This window comes from Amblyraja radiata, chromosome 5 (assembly GCF_010909765.2).
Source record: "Amblyraja radiata isolate CabotCenter1 chromosome 5, sAmbRad1.1.pri, whole genome shotgun sequence".
NCBI classification, from domain to species: domain Eukaryota; kingdom Metazoa; phylum Chordata; class Chondrichthyes; order Rajiformes; family Rajidae; genus Amblyraja; species Amblyraja radiata.
The window spans coordinates 4,478,587-4,495,685 of NC_045960.1; the positions used below are offsets into that span (position 1 = coordinate 4,478,587).

At 47.0% G+C, this 17,099-nt stretch overlaps 1 protein-coding gene across 1 annotated transcript in view; it reads right to left on the reverse strand.

Annotated features, from left to right (window-relative positions):
• The window catches only part of mertk (MER proto-oncogene, tyrosine kinase), a 171,480-nt gene that overhangs the window by 67,319 nt on the left and 87,062 nt on the right, over window positions 1–17,099 (reverse strand). The window contains exons 6-7 of the mRNA XM_033020527.1: window positions 16,049–16,164; window positions 9,486–9,657 (exon numbers count right to left, since the gene is read on the reverse strand). Coding sequence (XP_032876418.1) covers window positions 9,486–9,657; window positions 16,049–16,164 — 288 coding nt within the window. The remainder of the gene's footprint in view (window positions 1–9,485; window positions 9,658–16,048; window positions 16,165–17,099) is intronic.

A 17,099-nucleotide genomic window follows, 5' to 3' on the forward strand; every position in this document is an offset into this window, starting at 1 on the left:
TAAATTGTCCCCAGTGTGTGTAGGATAGTGTTATCCTCGGTGGTGCAGCGGTAGAGTTGATGCCTTACAGTGCTTGCAGCACCGCAGACCCAGGTTCCATCCCGACTACGGCTGTACGAAGTTTGTACATTCTCCCCGTGACCGCGTGGGTTTTCTCAGAGATCTTCGCTTTCCTCCCACTCTCCAACAGGTATGTAGTTAAATTGGCTTGCTAAATGTAAAAACTGTCCCTAGTGTGTATAGGATAGTGTTAATATGTGGGAGTCGCTGGTCGGCACGGACTCGATGGGCCGAAGGGCCTGTTTCCGCGCTGTATCTCTAAACTAAACTAAACTAAATGTGGCAAGAGACTTTCTTAAGATGGAAAAGTAATCTGAAGCAAGTTCGATCTGAAACTGGGAGTTTAGTTGAAGCAAAGGGAACGATTGCAGTACAAGTAATAATAATAAATAATAAATTTTATATTTAATGGGCGCCTTTCATACAAAATCTCAAGGACACCTTACATAGTAAAACATATAATCAGAATAAAACAAGCAATAAAGACATCACAGAGACACAAATTAAAAACAGAATTCATTCCAAAAACAGAAAATCAAAAACACAGTGTGAAGAGAGAGCAGCGGCAACCAATTTGCGCCAGCGTCCACTCTCTCCTCACAGTAGTCAGTTGCATCGCCAATAGCTAACATTTAAGCAACAAAAAACAGAAACGGCAACAGTCAGGATTTTCGTTTGCCCAAGTTACCACGGACCCGCTAGTTTAATCTCAGTTCAGGCTTGACTTTAAACTTTAGAGATACAGCGTGGAAACAGGCCCGTTGGCCCACCGAGTGCGCGCCGACCAGCGATCATCGATCATCCCGTACACTAGCACTATCTACACACTAGACAATTCACAATGTTACCAGTTTAGTATTTGTGTAGAGATACAACATGGAAACGGGCTGTTTGGCCCAGCAAGTCCACGCCAAATATTAATCACCCATTTAAACTCGTTCTATGTTTTCCCACTTTCCTTACAAAATAGGGGCAATATTTACACAGGCCCAATCAACCTACAAACCTGCACGTCTTTGGGATCTGGGAGGAGACCGGAACACCCGGAGGAAAACCGCGTGGTAACAGGGCGAAGGTGCAAACTCCACACAGACAGCACCTGAGGTCAGGATTGAACCCGGGTCTCTGGCGCTGTGAGGCAGCAACTCTTCCAGCTTCCTGCTGGGCAAGCAAAATGGTCGGTAACGTTCGGCAAATAATACTCAGTGACAGGATTAGCCGTCACTTGGACCAGCATGAAATATCACAGAAGGACAGCATGTATTTCTTACAGATAAAATGTGTGTAACACAAGGGGTTGTTGATGAAAGGAGAGGATTTAGTAGTAGGTCATGACTGTCCATGGGTGATGCATCCTGGTCGTATGCAAGCCTGGGCGATGGCATATGGAGGACAGACAGGCTGTTGCCCATGCAGCACGTCCCCCCTATCCACGTCGCTGATCGATCCAAAGGAACAGCAGGGCCTTTACAGTTTGGCACAAGCGCCGTGGCAGGAGCTGCCGGAGCGAGGTTGTAGACAACGACAAACTGCCTTAGGGGCTCCGACTCCGGATTTTGTTGAGGTTTACTCCTGGAGCCTTTTCCATGACTGGATGTGGCCACAAGGCAGTGGAGGTTTTAAATCAGTGTTTTCCCTCTCCTAGATGGACTGCCTTCCCAGGCTGACGAGCCCCATCTGCCCGAGACTGGTTGGCGCGGGAGTGTCTACCTTCCCGTGCAGGTCTATAGCACATGCCCCCTGCCCAAGGAGAGGATTGCTGAGCTGTTATATATGGTTGCCCAAACGGCATTTGATTTGGTGCCAAATAATAGTGTGAGAAAGACTGAAACCAATGAAATAATATTTAGTCATAGTGAAAGAACACTATTAAATATAGTCCCAACATCATCTATCCGTGAACTCCAGAGATGCTGCCTGACCTGCAGTCTGAACAAGGGTCTCGACCCAAAACGTCACCTATCCATATTCTCCATAGATGCTGCTTGACCTGCTGAGTTACTCCAGCACTGTATGTCCTTCTATTGTAAACTAGCATCTATAGTTCATTGTTTCTCTATTCTAGTAATAGTGAAAGGTTGTTTTTTTGCAGTTTAGAGTGCAGTGGAGTTCCCCAACGTCAGAACACTTCCTTTAGTTTAGTTTTGGAGACACAGTGTAGAAACAGGCCCTTCGGCCTAGCGAGTCCACAACGACCAGTATTTGAGCTCAGCAAATGGCCTGATATATTTATGACAGACAGAGGCAAGCTAATTCTACAGTTAACAAAGGCAGGAGATAAAATTGTGTCGGAAGGAACTGCAGATGCTGGTTTAAACTGGAGACAGACATAAAAAGCTGGAGTAACTCAGCGGGACAGGCAGCATCTCTGGAGAGCAGGAATGGGTGATGTCTCGGGTCGAGACCCTTCTTCAGAAGGGAAAATTGGTGGGATAAATGGAAGATATTTCATTTCAGCATTAAAATAGATCTCATTCATCTTCCTAAAAGTGAAAACTAACTTCTCTGAAGTCATGGGAAAATACTGAATCAGCAAAAAAAAAAAATGCCATCACAAAGGATTGCCAAGCAATGTTCTTCACTTTCAATTGCAGAGAAATAATGTGCAATTAGAAAGTGAGACCCACTTTCATCATTGTGGTTTCCGCTTTTCCCGAAAATGAAACTACCTCACGCTGCCTCGGCAAGGCCAGCAGCATAATCAAGGATGAGTCGCACCCTGGCCACTCCCTCTTCTCCCCTCTCCCATCAGGCAAAAGGTACAGAAGGCATCTGATGAAGGGTCTCGACCCGAAACGTCACCCATTCCTTCTCTCCAGAGATGCTGTCTATCCCGCTGTGTTACTCAAGCTTTTTGTGTCTATAAAGGGTATAGAAGTGTGAAAACGCACACCTCCAGATTCAGGGGCAGTTTCTTCCCAGCTGTTATCAGGCAACTGAATCATCCTACCACAACCAGAGAGCAGTGCTGAACTACTATCTACCTCATTGGTGACCCTCGGACTATGTTGATCGGACTTTGCTGGCTTTACCTTGCACTAAACGTTATTCCCTTAACATGTATCTCAATGAATGAATGAATGAATGAATGAATAAGTTTATTGGCCAAGTATTCACATACAAGGAATATGCCTTGGTGCTCCACCCGTAAGTAACAACAACATACACTGACAGTTAGGAATGACACATAGAACATAAAACATTAATAATAAAACATTATCGATTAAACATGTGAATGAAATAAAATACCAGTGCATAAGGAGGCTACAGACTTTTTGCTGTTGAGTAGAGCTATTACTCATGGAGAAAAAGCTGTTTTTATGTCTGACTGTGGCAGCTTTGACAGTCCGGAGTCGCCTTCCAGAGGGAAGTGATTCAAAGAGTTTGTGGCCAGGGTGAGAGGGGTCAGAGATGATCTTACCCGCTCACTTCCTGGCCCTTGCAGTGTACAGTTCGTCAATGGAGGAAAGGTTGCAGCCAATAACCTTCTCAGCTGATCGAACGATTCGCTGCAGCCTCCGGATGTCGTGCTTGGTGGCTGAGCCAAACCAGACCATGATGGAGAAGGTGAGAACAGACTCTACGATGGCCGTGTAGAATTGGACCATCATTGCCTGTGGCAGATTGTGCTTCCTCAGCTGCCGTAGGAAGTACATCCTCTGTTGTGCCTTTGTGGATCAGTCCAATCAGGGTTGTGTGTCTGAGAAGCTTGAGAAGCTTCACAGAGGAGTCAGTGGAGGTGCAGTCATTGGTGTAGAGAGAGTAAAGGAGAGGGGAGAGTACGCAGCCTTGCGGTGCTCCTGTGCTGAGGGTCTGCGTGTCCAAGGTGCTTTCCCAGCCTCACATGCTTCCTCCTGTCTGTCAGGAAGTTGGTGATCCACTGACAGAGGGGTCCAGGCACAGTCAACTGAGAGAGTTTGGAGTGTTGTAGCTCTGGCACAATGGTGTTGAATGCAGAGATAAAATCAACAAACAAAATTCTTGCATAGATCCCCTGGCAGTCTAGGTGCTGGAGGAAGAAGTGCAGGCCCAGGTTGACTGCATCATCCACAAATCTATTGGCCCGATATGCAAACTGCAGAGGGTCCAGCAGGGGGGTTTGTGATATTTTTCAGCTTGGCCAGCACAAGCCTTTCAAGTGTCTTCATAACTACAGAGGTGAGAGCGACAGGCCTGTAGTGGTTAAGACCAGTAATCCTTGCCTTTTTGGCACATGGACAATAGTGGAGACTTTGAAGCAGGCAGGGACAGTACATGTTTGCAGGGTCTGTGTAGACCGGTGCCAGTTGTTCGGCACAGAGCTTAAGAGGGGGAAACATTGTACACTGTAAACGGATCGATTGTAATCATGTATTGGCTTTCTGCTGACTGGATAGCACGCAACAAAAGCTTTCCACTGTACCTTGGTACACATGACAATAAACTAAACTGAATTGAACTTAGAATAGTTTTTCAGCTTCACTATTGCCAACAGATTTCAACAACGTGTACCCAATTTACTGAGGTTGGGTCAAAACAAAAAAAATAGACAATAGACAATAGGTGCAGGAGTAGGCCATTTGGCCCTTCGAGCCAGAGTCGGCCCATTCAATGCTGACTCTTCTAGTAAGTCACTGTGTTTCCATGAAGATTCTCAAATGTTATATTAACTAATTTCATCCTGATGCTTCATCACCAAGTGACAAACCTACTCCAAGGGCTGAATCAGCAAAGTTAAATAAGTCAAAAATAGGATGAAACACAGGGAACTGCAGGAGCTGGTATCCTGAGAAAACAGGAAAAGAGTGGAGTGGCCTGAACATAGAGATATAAGGAACCACTGATGCTGAAATCTTGAGCAAAACAAGTGCTGGAGGAACTCAGTGGGTTAAACCCCTGTCCCACGGTACGAGTTCATTCCAAGAGATCTCCCTATCAGTTCCCTCCACAGATGCTGGCTGCCCCGCTGAGTTTCTCCAACACTATGTGATTTGCCTGGCAAGTGATAGGTAGATACAGGTGTGGGAGGGTTTGGTTGACAGATGGGTGGAGTAAGTGACAAAGGTTAGAGGTGAAAAGGAGGCATTAAGGGCCTGTCCCACTTGGCGAGTTTTTTTGGCATCAAATCAGGGTCGGACAAAAGATTTTGAACATTTCAAAATCCAGCGGCGACAAAAAAAACGTTGCGACACTTGGAAAAAACAGCGCGTGTCAATACGCCATCGCGCCGCGTCCCGGCCATCACCGCGCATCACGCTGCCATGTTTCCGTGACCTGATACGTCAGTCAATGATGCCGGCAGTCGCCGAAAAAATTGCCAAGTGGGACAGGCTCTTAAGGGTGTTAGATAAAGAAAAGTGAGAGAATAAGACGAGAATTTTATACCACAGTTTTCATGATAGCAAAATCCTCTCGAAATGCTTCAAAGCTCATTTAGTTTTTTTAAAGATAGGGGCACGGAAGCAGGCCCCCCGGCCCACCGAATCCACCAACGCTTGATCACATGTTCACACTAGTTCCATGTTATCTCACTTTCCCATCCACTCCCTACACATGAGGGGCAATTCACAGTGGCCCAATGAACCTACAAACCCGCACGTCATTGGGATGTGGGAAGAAAGCGGAGCATCAAGAGGAAACGCATGCAGTCACAGGTAGAACATGCAAACTCCACACAGACAGCACCTGAGGTCAGGGTCGATCCCAGGTCTCTTGAGCTCTGAGGCTACTGTACCGTCCCGAATATTTTCCCCATCCCACCACCGTTTTCCAGCTTACTCCCCCTTTCCCAATCAGTCTGAATAAGGTTCCTCACCCAAAACGTTGTCTGGCCATTCCCTCTAGATGCTGCCTGACACACTCATATCCGCCAGCCAGCACTCGGTGAATTGATATTAAGGAAGTGTATTGCTTTGTTTACGATGATTTCATCATAAGGTCATAAGTGATAGGAGCAGAATTAGGCCATTCGGCCCATCATGTCTACTCCGCCATTCAACCATGGCTGATCTATCTCTCCCTCCTGACCCCATTCTCATTGTGTGGAAGAAAATATGAAATATCCTTCCTTACTTAATTTTGATTAGAATTGAACAAAGTAACGAAAGGGTGTTTGGATGTGACAATTGGCATCTCTCGTTGACCAGGTGTAGAAGAGGTTCATGGGAATCGGCAAAGTAGAATTAGACGTATTACCTCTTGTCTAGGGATGTGTTGAAGGGTGGATGGTAAATGTAAACATGAAATAGTAGACGGAGGTAAGGAAGCTTGTTTCTCTCAGCAGTGTGTTACAGTAGACCACCCGCGCCCCCTACCGCTAGTAGCGTAGTTGCGTTGCAGTAAATGGGGGGCTTATGGTTAGCTTGGAGAGGGGATGACAATAGACAATAGACAATAGGTGCAGGAGGAGGCCATTCGGCCCTTCGAGCCAGCCCAATGTGATCATGGCTGATCATCCCCAATCAGTACCCAGTTCCTGCCTTCTCCCCATATCCCCTGACTCCGCCATCTTTAAGAGCCCTATCTAGCTCTCTCTTGAAAGCATCCAGAGAACCTGCCTCCACCACCCTCTGAGACAGAGAATTCCAGACTCACCACTCTCTGCGAGAAAAAGTGTTTCCTCATCTCCGTTCTAAATGGCTTACTCCTTATTCTTAAACTGTGGCCCCCGGTTCTGGACTCCCCCAACATCGGGAACATGTTTCCTGCCTCCAGTGAGTCCAAGCCCTTAACAATCTTATATGTTTCAATGAGATAACCTCTCATCCTTCTAAACTCCAGAGTGTACAAGCCCAGCCGCTCCATTCTCTCAGCATATGACAGTCCCACCATCCCGGGAATTAACCTTGTAAACCTACGCTGCACTCCCTCAATAGCAAGAATGTGGTGGGGCAGTCCGTCTAAAAGGCGAGATAGAATAATGTCAAGACACCCGTGTATTGTGTTTGACGTATTAACTATCTGGTGTTGCATAAGATTGACATTATCAAAACGCATGTTATGACTAATGATATCATCGGTACCCATGTAGTAGATGTATATTTTCGTATAGCTGTATCGAACAAAAAAACAAAAGTTGTTTACTGCACAGTATAACTGTTGGCTAATTCTGCTTGGAAGTCAGAGAACTGGTGAGCTGTTAGCTGCCGCCATCTCTCCATGATGCAATAAAGTCTCTTGAAGTAAACCTGTAAAATCTCCGCTTTTCATTTTCCTGTAATTTCCCTCTAGAGTAATTTCTTCCACATCCTGCCTTCTTCCCATAGCCTCTAACACCCATACTAATCGAGAATCTTTCTATCACTAAAAATATCAATTGCTGGCCTCCACACCCTTCCGTTTCCATCATGTTATTCTTGGACAGCCGCCTGTGGCAATGAGTTCCACAGATTCACCACCCTCTGACTAAAGAAATTCCTCCTCATCTCTTTTCTGAAGTTATCTACTTTAATACTGAGGCACTGTGACCTCTGGTCCTTGACTCTCCCACTGGTGGAAACATCCTCTCCACATCTACTGTATCCGGGCATTTCACTGTGTGGAGGGTTTCAACGAGGTCCTGGGGCCTCACATTGAACAGCTGCAGCCAGCACACTCGAGTCTCCACACCACTGGAATCTTAGAAACCCTGCACTCTGGAAGGCGACTGGCTTCCGACAAATATTTTACCAGCTGGATAGAATCAAAGGAACTTCAGGAAGCATTCCAGGAAGGCCACTTGGATTATGATGGAAAAAATAAGTTACCGGAAATTTGTATCACTTGTATCTAAGAGGAGATCAGACAAATCATAGATGCAACCGGGACTGCAGTGTTTCCTGCGTTTTCTCTCTTTAATTAATAGTTGAGCGGCCTAGTTTTTAGATTTTTCTTTAGTTTGAGAGATACAGTGCAGAAACAGGACCTTCTTCCCACCGTATCCGCACCGACCAGCGATCCCCGCACTTTAACGCTATCCTACACACACTAGGGACAAGATACAATCACACCAAATCCAATTAACCTACGAACCTCCACGTCTTTGGAATGTGGGAAGAAACCGGAGCACCCGGAGAAAACCCACATGGTTACAGGGAGAACGGACAAACTCCGTACAGACAGCACCGGCAGTCAGGATGGAACCAGGGTCTCCGGCGCTGTGAGGCAGCAACTCTACCGCTGCGCCACTGAGCCGAGCTTTAAATACTTTGACCGTTTCCGCTGAAGATTGTTTTCTACTTTCCGAATCATTCCAGGGATGCAGGTTTGTGTACGACATCGAACGTTCTCCGATTTTAAATGAGTGACATCGCAAGACGCCAGCAATTTTCAAATTCAGAACGGTGTGATTTGTATGGAAATATAAAATTAAATTAGGGGCACAGTGGCAGAGTTTCCGCCTCGCAGCGCTAGAGACCCGGGTTCCATCCCGATTACGGAGTTTGTACCTTCTCCCCGTGACCACGTGGATTTTCTCCAGGTGCTTGGGTATCCTCCCACACTCCAATAGCGTACAGGTTTGTGGGTTAATTGGCTTTGGTAAAAATTGTATATTGTCCATAGTGTGTAGGATAGTGATAGTGTAGGGGGTCGCTGGTCACTGCAGACTCGGTGGGCCAAAGGGCTTCTTTCCCCCACCGTATCTCTAAACTATGTAAAACAGAAAATACTGGAAATGCATCTTATAAAACGATGCCTATTCTCCTTTCACATGCAAAGCGAGCTGCTGTGTATTTCCAGGAACTTTCCCCGCTCTCCGCTCTTTTTGATTGGAATATTTAGTGAGGTGGGTTGGATTTGATATGCATCCAACTGCTAGTTCATTCATCAGAGGCCAAGTGCTGTCCAGTGCGTAGGATTTCTACCATGCGGCTCTCACAAGCCTGCTACCCTTGTCCTTCTATATGTTCATTGATGGCTATACAACACGCCAGTCAAGCTGCTACAATATGATACAGCTTCATTTATTCCAGAGGGAGATCGCTCTGTCACCAGTCAAAATACACAGTTACAAGGCATTGAAAGTGTCATGTACATGATAATAATAATAATGACATTATAGGGACCAGTAATTACACAGCACATATGTAATACTTCACAAACATGGCGTTAATATATCCATTGGAAAGGTCCAGGATGGGGGATGTGCAAAGATTGGGGACGGGGGGACGGGGAGAGGGGGAGTCAGTCTCAGTCTACCCCACAACAGAAGGGGGAGGAGTTGTACAGTTTGATAGCCACAGGGATGAAAGATCTCCTGTGGCGTTCTGTCCTGCATCTTGGTTTCGGGCGGAGACTCTCCTTCAGACTGAACAAGTGTCTCGACCAGAAACATCACCCATTCCTTCCCTCCAGAGAAGCTGCCTGACCCGTTGAGTTACTCCAGCTTTTTGTGTCTATCTTCGGTAGATCTACCATGTTGCTTCAGTTGCTTACGAGTTCAACGCGTGGCAAAATAAAAATCCTACCTCCTTCTGTAGTCCTAGCCTGGATTGTGGAGGAGTAGGCAGACCATCCAACTTCATTCTTGCAGGCAACACGGACGGTGTAGGAGGTCAGGCAATGTAGCTCCAGGATCCTGTATTCATGTGGTGGAACGATAGTATGGTGGACAGTCACATTGTCATCACCTCTTGTAACCTGGTTGTGGAATGCAGTGTTAACATAGGCCCAGGGCAATCAAAATAAACTTGTCCTCATCATTCAGATGTGCAGCACAAATGCCATGGGGTCAGGAGTTAACCAGGGGTTAATGGGCCTCTCCCACTTAGGTGACTCTTTAGGTGACTGCCAGGGACTAGTTTTAACGGAATTCACCTACGACACCTGGCGACAACCTACGACAGCACTTACGACAACCTACGGCAGGAGCCACGATAACACCTACGACAGCACTTACGACAACACCTACGACAGCAGAAAGTGTCACCACTGTCGCCAAAAATGTTTCAACATGTTGAAAGTTTTGCGGCCGTCGTCTATAGTCACCCAAAAAAGTCGTCTAAGTGGGACAGGCCCATAACTCTTCCACCATCATCACTCCCACACACCGACCCACCCACCCACCCCTCCTCCCCACCCTAGTCTCAAAGATTTGGAACAAATAAAGCCATACAGCGTGGAAACAGGCCCTTCGGCCCAACTTGAACATGCAGACCAGGATGCCCCATCTACACTGGTCCCATCTGCCGGCGTTTGGCCCATATCCCTCTAAACCTTTCCTGTCCATGTACCTGTCCAAAGGTCTTTTACATGCTGTGTGATAGTACCTGCCTCAACTACCTCCTTAGTTTAGTTTAGAGAAACAGCGCGGAAACAGGCCCTAAGGCCCACTGGGTCCGTGCTGACCAGTGATCCCCGCACACTAACACTACCCTACACACTAGGGACAATTTTTACATTTATACCAAGCCAATTAACCTACAAACCTGTACATCTTTGGAGTGTGGGAGGAAATCGAAGATCTCGGAGAAAATCCACGCAGATCACGGGGAGAACGTACAAACTCCGTACAGACAGCAGACGTAGTTGGGATCGAACCCGGGTCTCCGGAGGCAGCAACTCTACCGCTGCGCCACCCTAGTGACCTCCCTAGTTTCATTCCTCTGGCAGCTTGTTCCATATACAGTACACACCACCATCCTATTAAATCTTTCCTCTCCTCACCTTAAACCCACGTCCTCTGCTTCTGGATTCCCCTACTCGATGAAGACGGCACCACCTTTACCTATCTATTGCCCCCATTGTGTGAAAGGTTTGCGGAAACAGGTTTAACCAGAGTCTCTTTCTATTGGGAAATGGACAGATATTCGACAGGGCCATGTGGAAAGAATAACAAAGTTGGACAAATATATAGAACAGGCCACTGGACTAGGGGAGCACAGGTTTGGAGTCAATAATACACAGTGCAACAGTACTGATGAAGGAAGGAGACCCAAGGGTTGAACAGACCCGTTTAGTTTAGTTTAAAGATACAGCACGGAAACAGGGCCTACGACCCACCGAGCCTGCACTGACCAGCGACCCCCACACACTAACACTATCCTGGGACAACCTACAATTTTTGCAGAAGCCAATTAATCTACAAACCGGCAAGTCTTTGGAGTGCAGGAGGAAATCGGAGCGCCCGGAGAAATCCCAGGCGGTCACAGGGAGAACGTGCAATCTCCGTACAGACAGCACCCGCGGTCTGGATGGAATCCGGGTCTCTGGCGCTGTGAGGCAGCAACTTAGCTGCCCCACCGTGCCGACCTAGTTTTATTTAAACGTCAGGAGAAGGGAAAATCTGGGAAAACTCAGCCAGCCCGATGTCGAGGGCGATTACTGGAATCAGGAAGATTGGGATCCTATCAAAATCTTGATCTAGTTTAGTTTTAGAGATACAGCGTGGAATAAATGCCCTTCGGCCCACTGAGTCAACGTCGACTATCGATCACCCATTCACACTTGTTTCTATGTTGTCCCGTTTTCCCATCCACTCCCTGCACACTAGGGACACACTAGAGGCCAATTAACCTGCAAACCCGCACATAGATACTTAGATACATAGAAAATAGGTGCAGGAGTAGGCCATTCGGCCTTTCAAGCCTGCACCGCCATTCAATATGATCATGGCTGATCATCCAACTCAGTATCCCGTACCTGCCTTCTCTCCATACCCCCTGATCCCTTTAGCCACAAGGGCCACATCTAACTCCCTCTTAAATATAGCCAATGAACTGGCCTCAACTACCCTCGTGGCAGAGAGTTCCAGAGATTTACCACTCTCTGTGTGAAAAAGTTTCTTCTCATCTCGGTCCTAAAGGATTTCCCCCTTATCCTTAAGCTGTGACCCCTTGTCCTGGACTTCCCCAACATCGGGAACAATCTTCCTGCATCTAGCCTGTCCAACCCCATAAGAATTTTGTAAGTTTCTATAAGATCCCCTCTCAATCTCCTAAATTCTAGAGAGTATAAACCGAGTCTATCCAGTCTTTCTTCATAAGACAGTCCTGACATCCCAGGAATCAGTCTGGTGAACCTTCTCTGCACTCCCTCTATGGCAATAATGTCCTTCCTCAGATTTGGAGACCAAAACTGTACGCAATACTCCAGGTGTGGTCTCACCAAGACCCTGTACAACTGCAGTAGAACCTCCCTGCTCCTATACTCAAATCCTTTTGCTATGAATGCTAACATACCATTCGCTTTCTTCACTGCCTGCTGCACCTGCATGCCTACTTTCAATGACTGGTGTACCATGACACCCAGGTCTCGTTGCATCTCCCCCTTTCCTAATCGGCCACCTTTTAGATAATAGTCTGCTATTGGGATGGGAGGGGGAAACCCCGCGGAGCAACCTGAGGAAACCCATGTGGCCACAGGGAGAACGTTTAAACTCCATACCGACAGTAGCCGAGGTGTGGATCAATCCCAGGTCTCTGGCATTGTGGGGCGGCACAGTGGTGCAGCAGTAGAGTTGCTGCCTCACAGCGCCAGAGACCTGTGTACGATCCAGACTACGGGTGCTGTCTGTACGGAGTTTGCACGTGCTACCCGTGACCGCGAGGGTGCTCTGTGTTCCTCCAACATCCCAAAGTCATGCAGGCAAGTAGGGGAAATGGCTTCGGTAAAATTGTAAATTGTCCCGAGTGTGTGGGATAGTGTTAGTGTACGGTCGGCCCGGACTCGATGGGCCAAAGGGCTTGTTTCTCTAAAGACAGGCTGTATCTCTAAAGTCTAACATCTGTGAGGCAGCAGCTCTACCCGCTGCGCCAGCGTGCCATCCAAAAAGTCAATTTTACACAATGCCTGGAATTTAAAAAAATAACCACACATAGTTACTGAGCGACCATCTGTCTTGATCGTTAAATCTGTTCGTAACCTCCTCAGATCAAACACGCCTGGCAACAACATGAACTAATATGCACAGTGTGTTCAAATGACAGACATTTGGAGCCTACAACCTGTTGTACTGACTAATAATCTGTCGTTGCTCGAGTTATTTATGCATAAAGGCTGTTAATATCACATGTCAGCAAACCGCAGCCTTCGGGAAACAGATAGGAAACGTGCCAAATTACAGCAACTCAGAATGTGGCTTCTGGAAGAATAGTTGGTCTGACTCAGCACTTCAACTCCCCCTCCCATTTCCACACTGACCTTTCTGTCCTGGGTCTCCTCCACTGTCAGAGTGAGGCCCAGCACAAAATGGAGGAACAGCACCTCATATTTCGCTTGGGCAGCTTAGACTCCAGCGGTATGAACATTGACTTCTCCAACTTCTAGTAACCCTGCATCCCCCCCCCCCCCCCCCTCTCTCTCGGTCCCGCCCTCACCCTGGCTGTGGTACTAGTTTCACTGTCGTTCTGTTTAGTTCCACTGTCCACATAACTGGTTATCACCTAGCCCACAGCCAACAATGGACCATTGTGGGCTCCACCTTTTCCTTGATCATTGTTGCTTATTTTGCATATCTTTCTTTCATTTGTTCTATGGGGTGGAAGATTGCAACCTTCATGTGGGCCGCCCTGTTTCGACGAATGCAATCAACCCGGCGTGCACAATCAAATAAGACCAAATAGAACAAGTTGTCCTACAACTTTAGGCTGTGCACGCCATGCGCAAGAAGAAGTTTTATTCTATATCTCTCTACATCACCGTCTATATCTCTCATTTTACATAGATACATAGAAATTAGGTGCAGGAGTAGGCCATTCGGCCCTTCGAGCCTGCACCGCCATTCAATATGATTATGGCTGATCATCCAACTCAGTATCCTGTGCCTGCCCTCTCTCCATACCCCCTGATCCCTTTAGCCACAAGGGCCACATCTAACTCCCTCTTAAATATAGCCAATGAACTGGCCTCAACTACCCTCTGTGGCAGAGAGTTCCAGAGATTCACCACTCTCTGTGTGAAAAAGTTTCTTCTCATCTCGGTCCTAAAGGATTTCCCCCTTATCCTTAAGCTGTGACCCCTTGTCCTGGACTTCCCCAACATCGGGAACAATCTTCCTGCATCTAGCCTGTCCAACCCCATAAGAATTTTGTACGTTTCTATAAGATCCCCTCTCAATCTCCTAAATTCTAGCGAGTATAAGCCAAGTCTATCCAGTCTTTCTTCATATGAAAGTCCTGACATCCCAGGAATCAGTCTGGTGAACCTTCTCTGCACTCCCTCTATGGCTATAATGTCCTTCCTCAGATTTGGAGACCAAAACTGTACGTAATACTCCAGGTGTGGTCTCACCAAGACCCTGTACAACTGCAGTAGAACCTCCCTGCTCCTATACTCAAATCCTTTTGCTATGAAAGCTAACATACCATTCGCTTTCTTCACTGCCTGCTGCAGCTGCATGCCTACTTTCAATGACTGGTGTACCATGACACCCAGGTCTCGCTGCATCTCCCCTTTTCCTAATCGGCCACCATTTAGATAATAGTCTGCTTTCCTGTTTTTGCCACCAAAGTGGATAACCTCACATTTATCCACATTATACTGCATCTGCCAAACATTTGCCCACTCACCCAGCCTATCCAAGTCACCTTGCAGTCTCCTAGCATCCTCCTCACAGCTAACACTGCCCCCCAGCTTAGTGTCATCTGCAAACTTGGAGATGTTGCCTTCAATTCCCTCATCCAGATCATTAATATAAATTGTAAATAGCTGGGGTCCCAGCACTGAGCCTTGCGGTACCCCACTAGTCACTGCCTGCCATTGTGAAAAGGACCCGTTTACTCCTACTCTTTGCTTCCTGTTTGCCAGCCAGTTCTCTATCCACATCAATACTGAACCCCCAATACCGTGTGCTTTAAGTTTGTATACTAATCTCTTATGTGGGACCTTGTCGAAAGCCTTCTGAAAGTCCAGATACAACACATCCACTGGTTCTCCCCTATCCACTCTACTAGTTACATCCTCGAAAAATTCTATAAGATTCGTCAGACATGATTTACCTTTCGTAAATCCATGCTGACTTTGTCCAATGATTTCACCACTTTCCAAATGTGCTGCTATCCCATCTTTAATAACTGACTCTAGCAGTTTCCCCACTACCGATATTAGACTAACTGGTCTGTAATTCCCCGTTTTCTCTCTCCCTCCCTTCTTAAAAAGTGGGGTTACGTTTGCTACCCTCCAATCATCAGGAACTACTCCAGAATCTAAAGAGTTTTGAAAAATTATCACTAATGCATCCACTATTTCTGGAGCTACTTCCTTAAGTACTCTGGGATGCAGCCTATCTGGCCCTGGTGGTTTATCGGCCTTTAATCCATTCAATTTACCCAACACCACTTCCCGACTAACCTGGATTTCACTCAGTTCCTCTATCTCCTTTGACCCGCGGTCCCCTGCTATTTCCGGCAGATTATTTATGCCTTCCTTAGTGAAGACGGAACCAAAGTAGTTATTCAATTGGTCCGCCATATCCTTGTTCCCTCTCCCTTGACTCAGTCTGAAGAAGGGTCTCGACCCGAAACCTCACCCATTCCTTCTCTCCAGAGATGCTGCCTGTCCCGATGAGTTACTCCAGCTTTTTGTGTCTATCTTCTGGATGAATAGTTGGTGTTACTCAGCGTCCAGTCCTACACTCATCCCTAGAACACCTGCATAAGAGAGACGTACCTCACACTCCTATTCATAGACTACAGCTCTGCCTTTAACACCATTATCCCATCCAAGCTCATCACCAAACTCGTGGGGATTAGAGTCAGCACACATCTCTGCAACTGGATCCTTGACTTCCTGACCAACAGACCCCAATCAGTGAGGATAGGGGACAAATCATCCTCCATGATAATCCTCATCACTGGTGCTCCACAATGATGTGTTCTCAGCCCCTTCTTTACTCCTTGTATACCCACCACTGTGCAGCAGTGTATAAATCTAATTCGATAATCAAATTTGCAGACAATGCCGCCATTGTGGGCCGGATATCAAATAATGATGAGATGGAGTACAGGAAGGATAAACTGTAAACATAGCGATGTTTCGGTCTACAGTCACTCAGCCTCCGCGGAAGCTGTGTTCTCGGACAAGGGGAGCTCACCTGGATTCGGCAGCGGTTGAGAAGGGAGTATCCATTGAAGCCAGGGTGCCACGAGACTACAACCATGTGAGCAGTCTGGTTCTGAATCAACAGCTCGACCGGTGGATGTGGGGCCTCTGAATCAGGACAAAAAGGACAGTCAGTCAGTCTGAGCCGTATGTGAAACCTCTTCCAGTTATATACCAGCACGGTGGCGCAGCGGTAGAGTTGCTGCCTCACAGCGCCAGAGGCCCGGGTTTGATCCTGACTACGGGTGCTGTCTGTACGGAGTTTGTACCTTCTCCCCGTGACCTGCGCGGGTTTTCTCCTGGCCCTTCGGTTTACTCCCGCACCCCAAAGACGTACAGGTTTGTAGGTTAATTGGCTTGGTGTAATTGTAAATTATCCCTATGGTGTAGGATACTGCAGATGTATTTGCAGTTGCAGCTCCTAGACTGTGGAACAGCATCCCTCTTCCCATCAGAACTGCCCCTTCCATCGACTCCTTTATGTCGAGACTTAAAACTCATCTTTACTCTCAAGCCTTTCTTGACGTCCTCTGAGGGAGGGCTATATGTATATATTTATGTATGTACTTAATCTATGAACCAATGTTGTATAAAGTTAATAACTCCACCAATGTAAAGCACTTTGGCCAACGAGAGTTGTTTTTTAAATGTGCTATAGAAATAAAAGTGACTTGACTTGACTGGTATGGAGATCGCTGGTCGGCACGGACTCGGTGGGCCGAAGGGCCTGTTTCCATGCTGTATCTCTAAACTAAACTAAAAATATATATGCTTGCTGATTTACTATAAGTCGGTTGCAAATACATCCCAGGATGGAAAAGTCAAATACTAGAGGGCATAGCTTTAAGGAAAGAGGGCCCAAGGGAGATGTGCGGGGAACTTTTTTTGTTTCCACAGAGGGCGATGTGTGTGTAGATCATGCTGCCAGGGGTGGTGGTGGGGGCAGGTTTGACAGTGACGTTCAAGAGGCTTTTGGACAGGCACGTGGGTACGGGGGGAACAGAGGGACGTGGATCATGCACAAGTAGGTGAGAGTTGGTCAT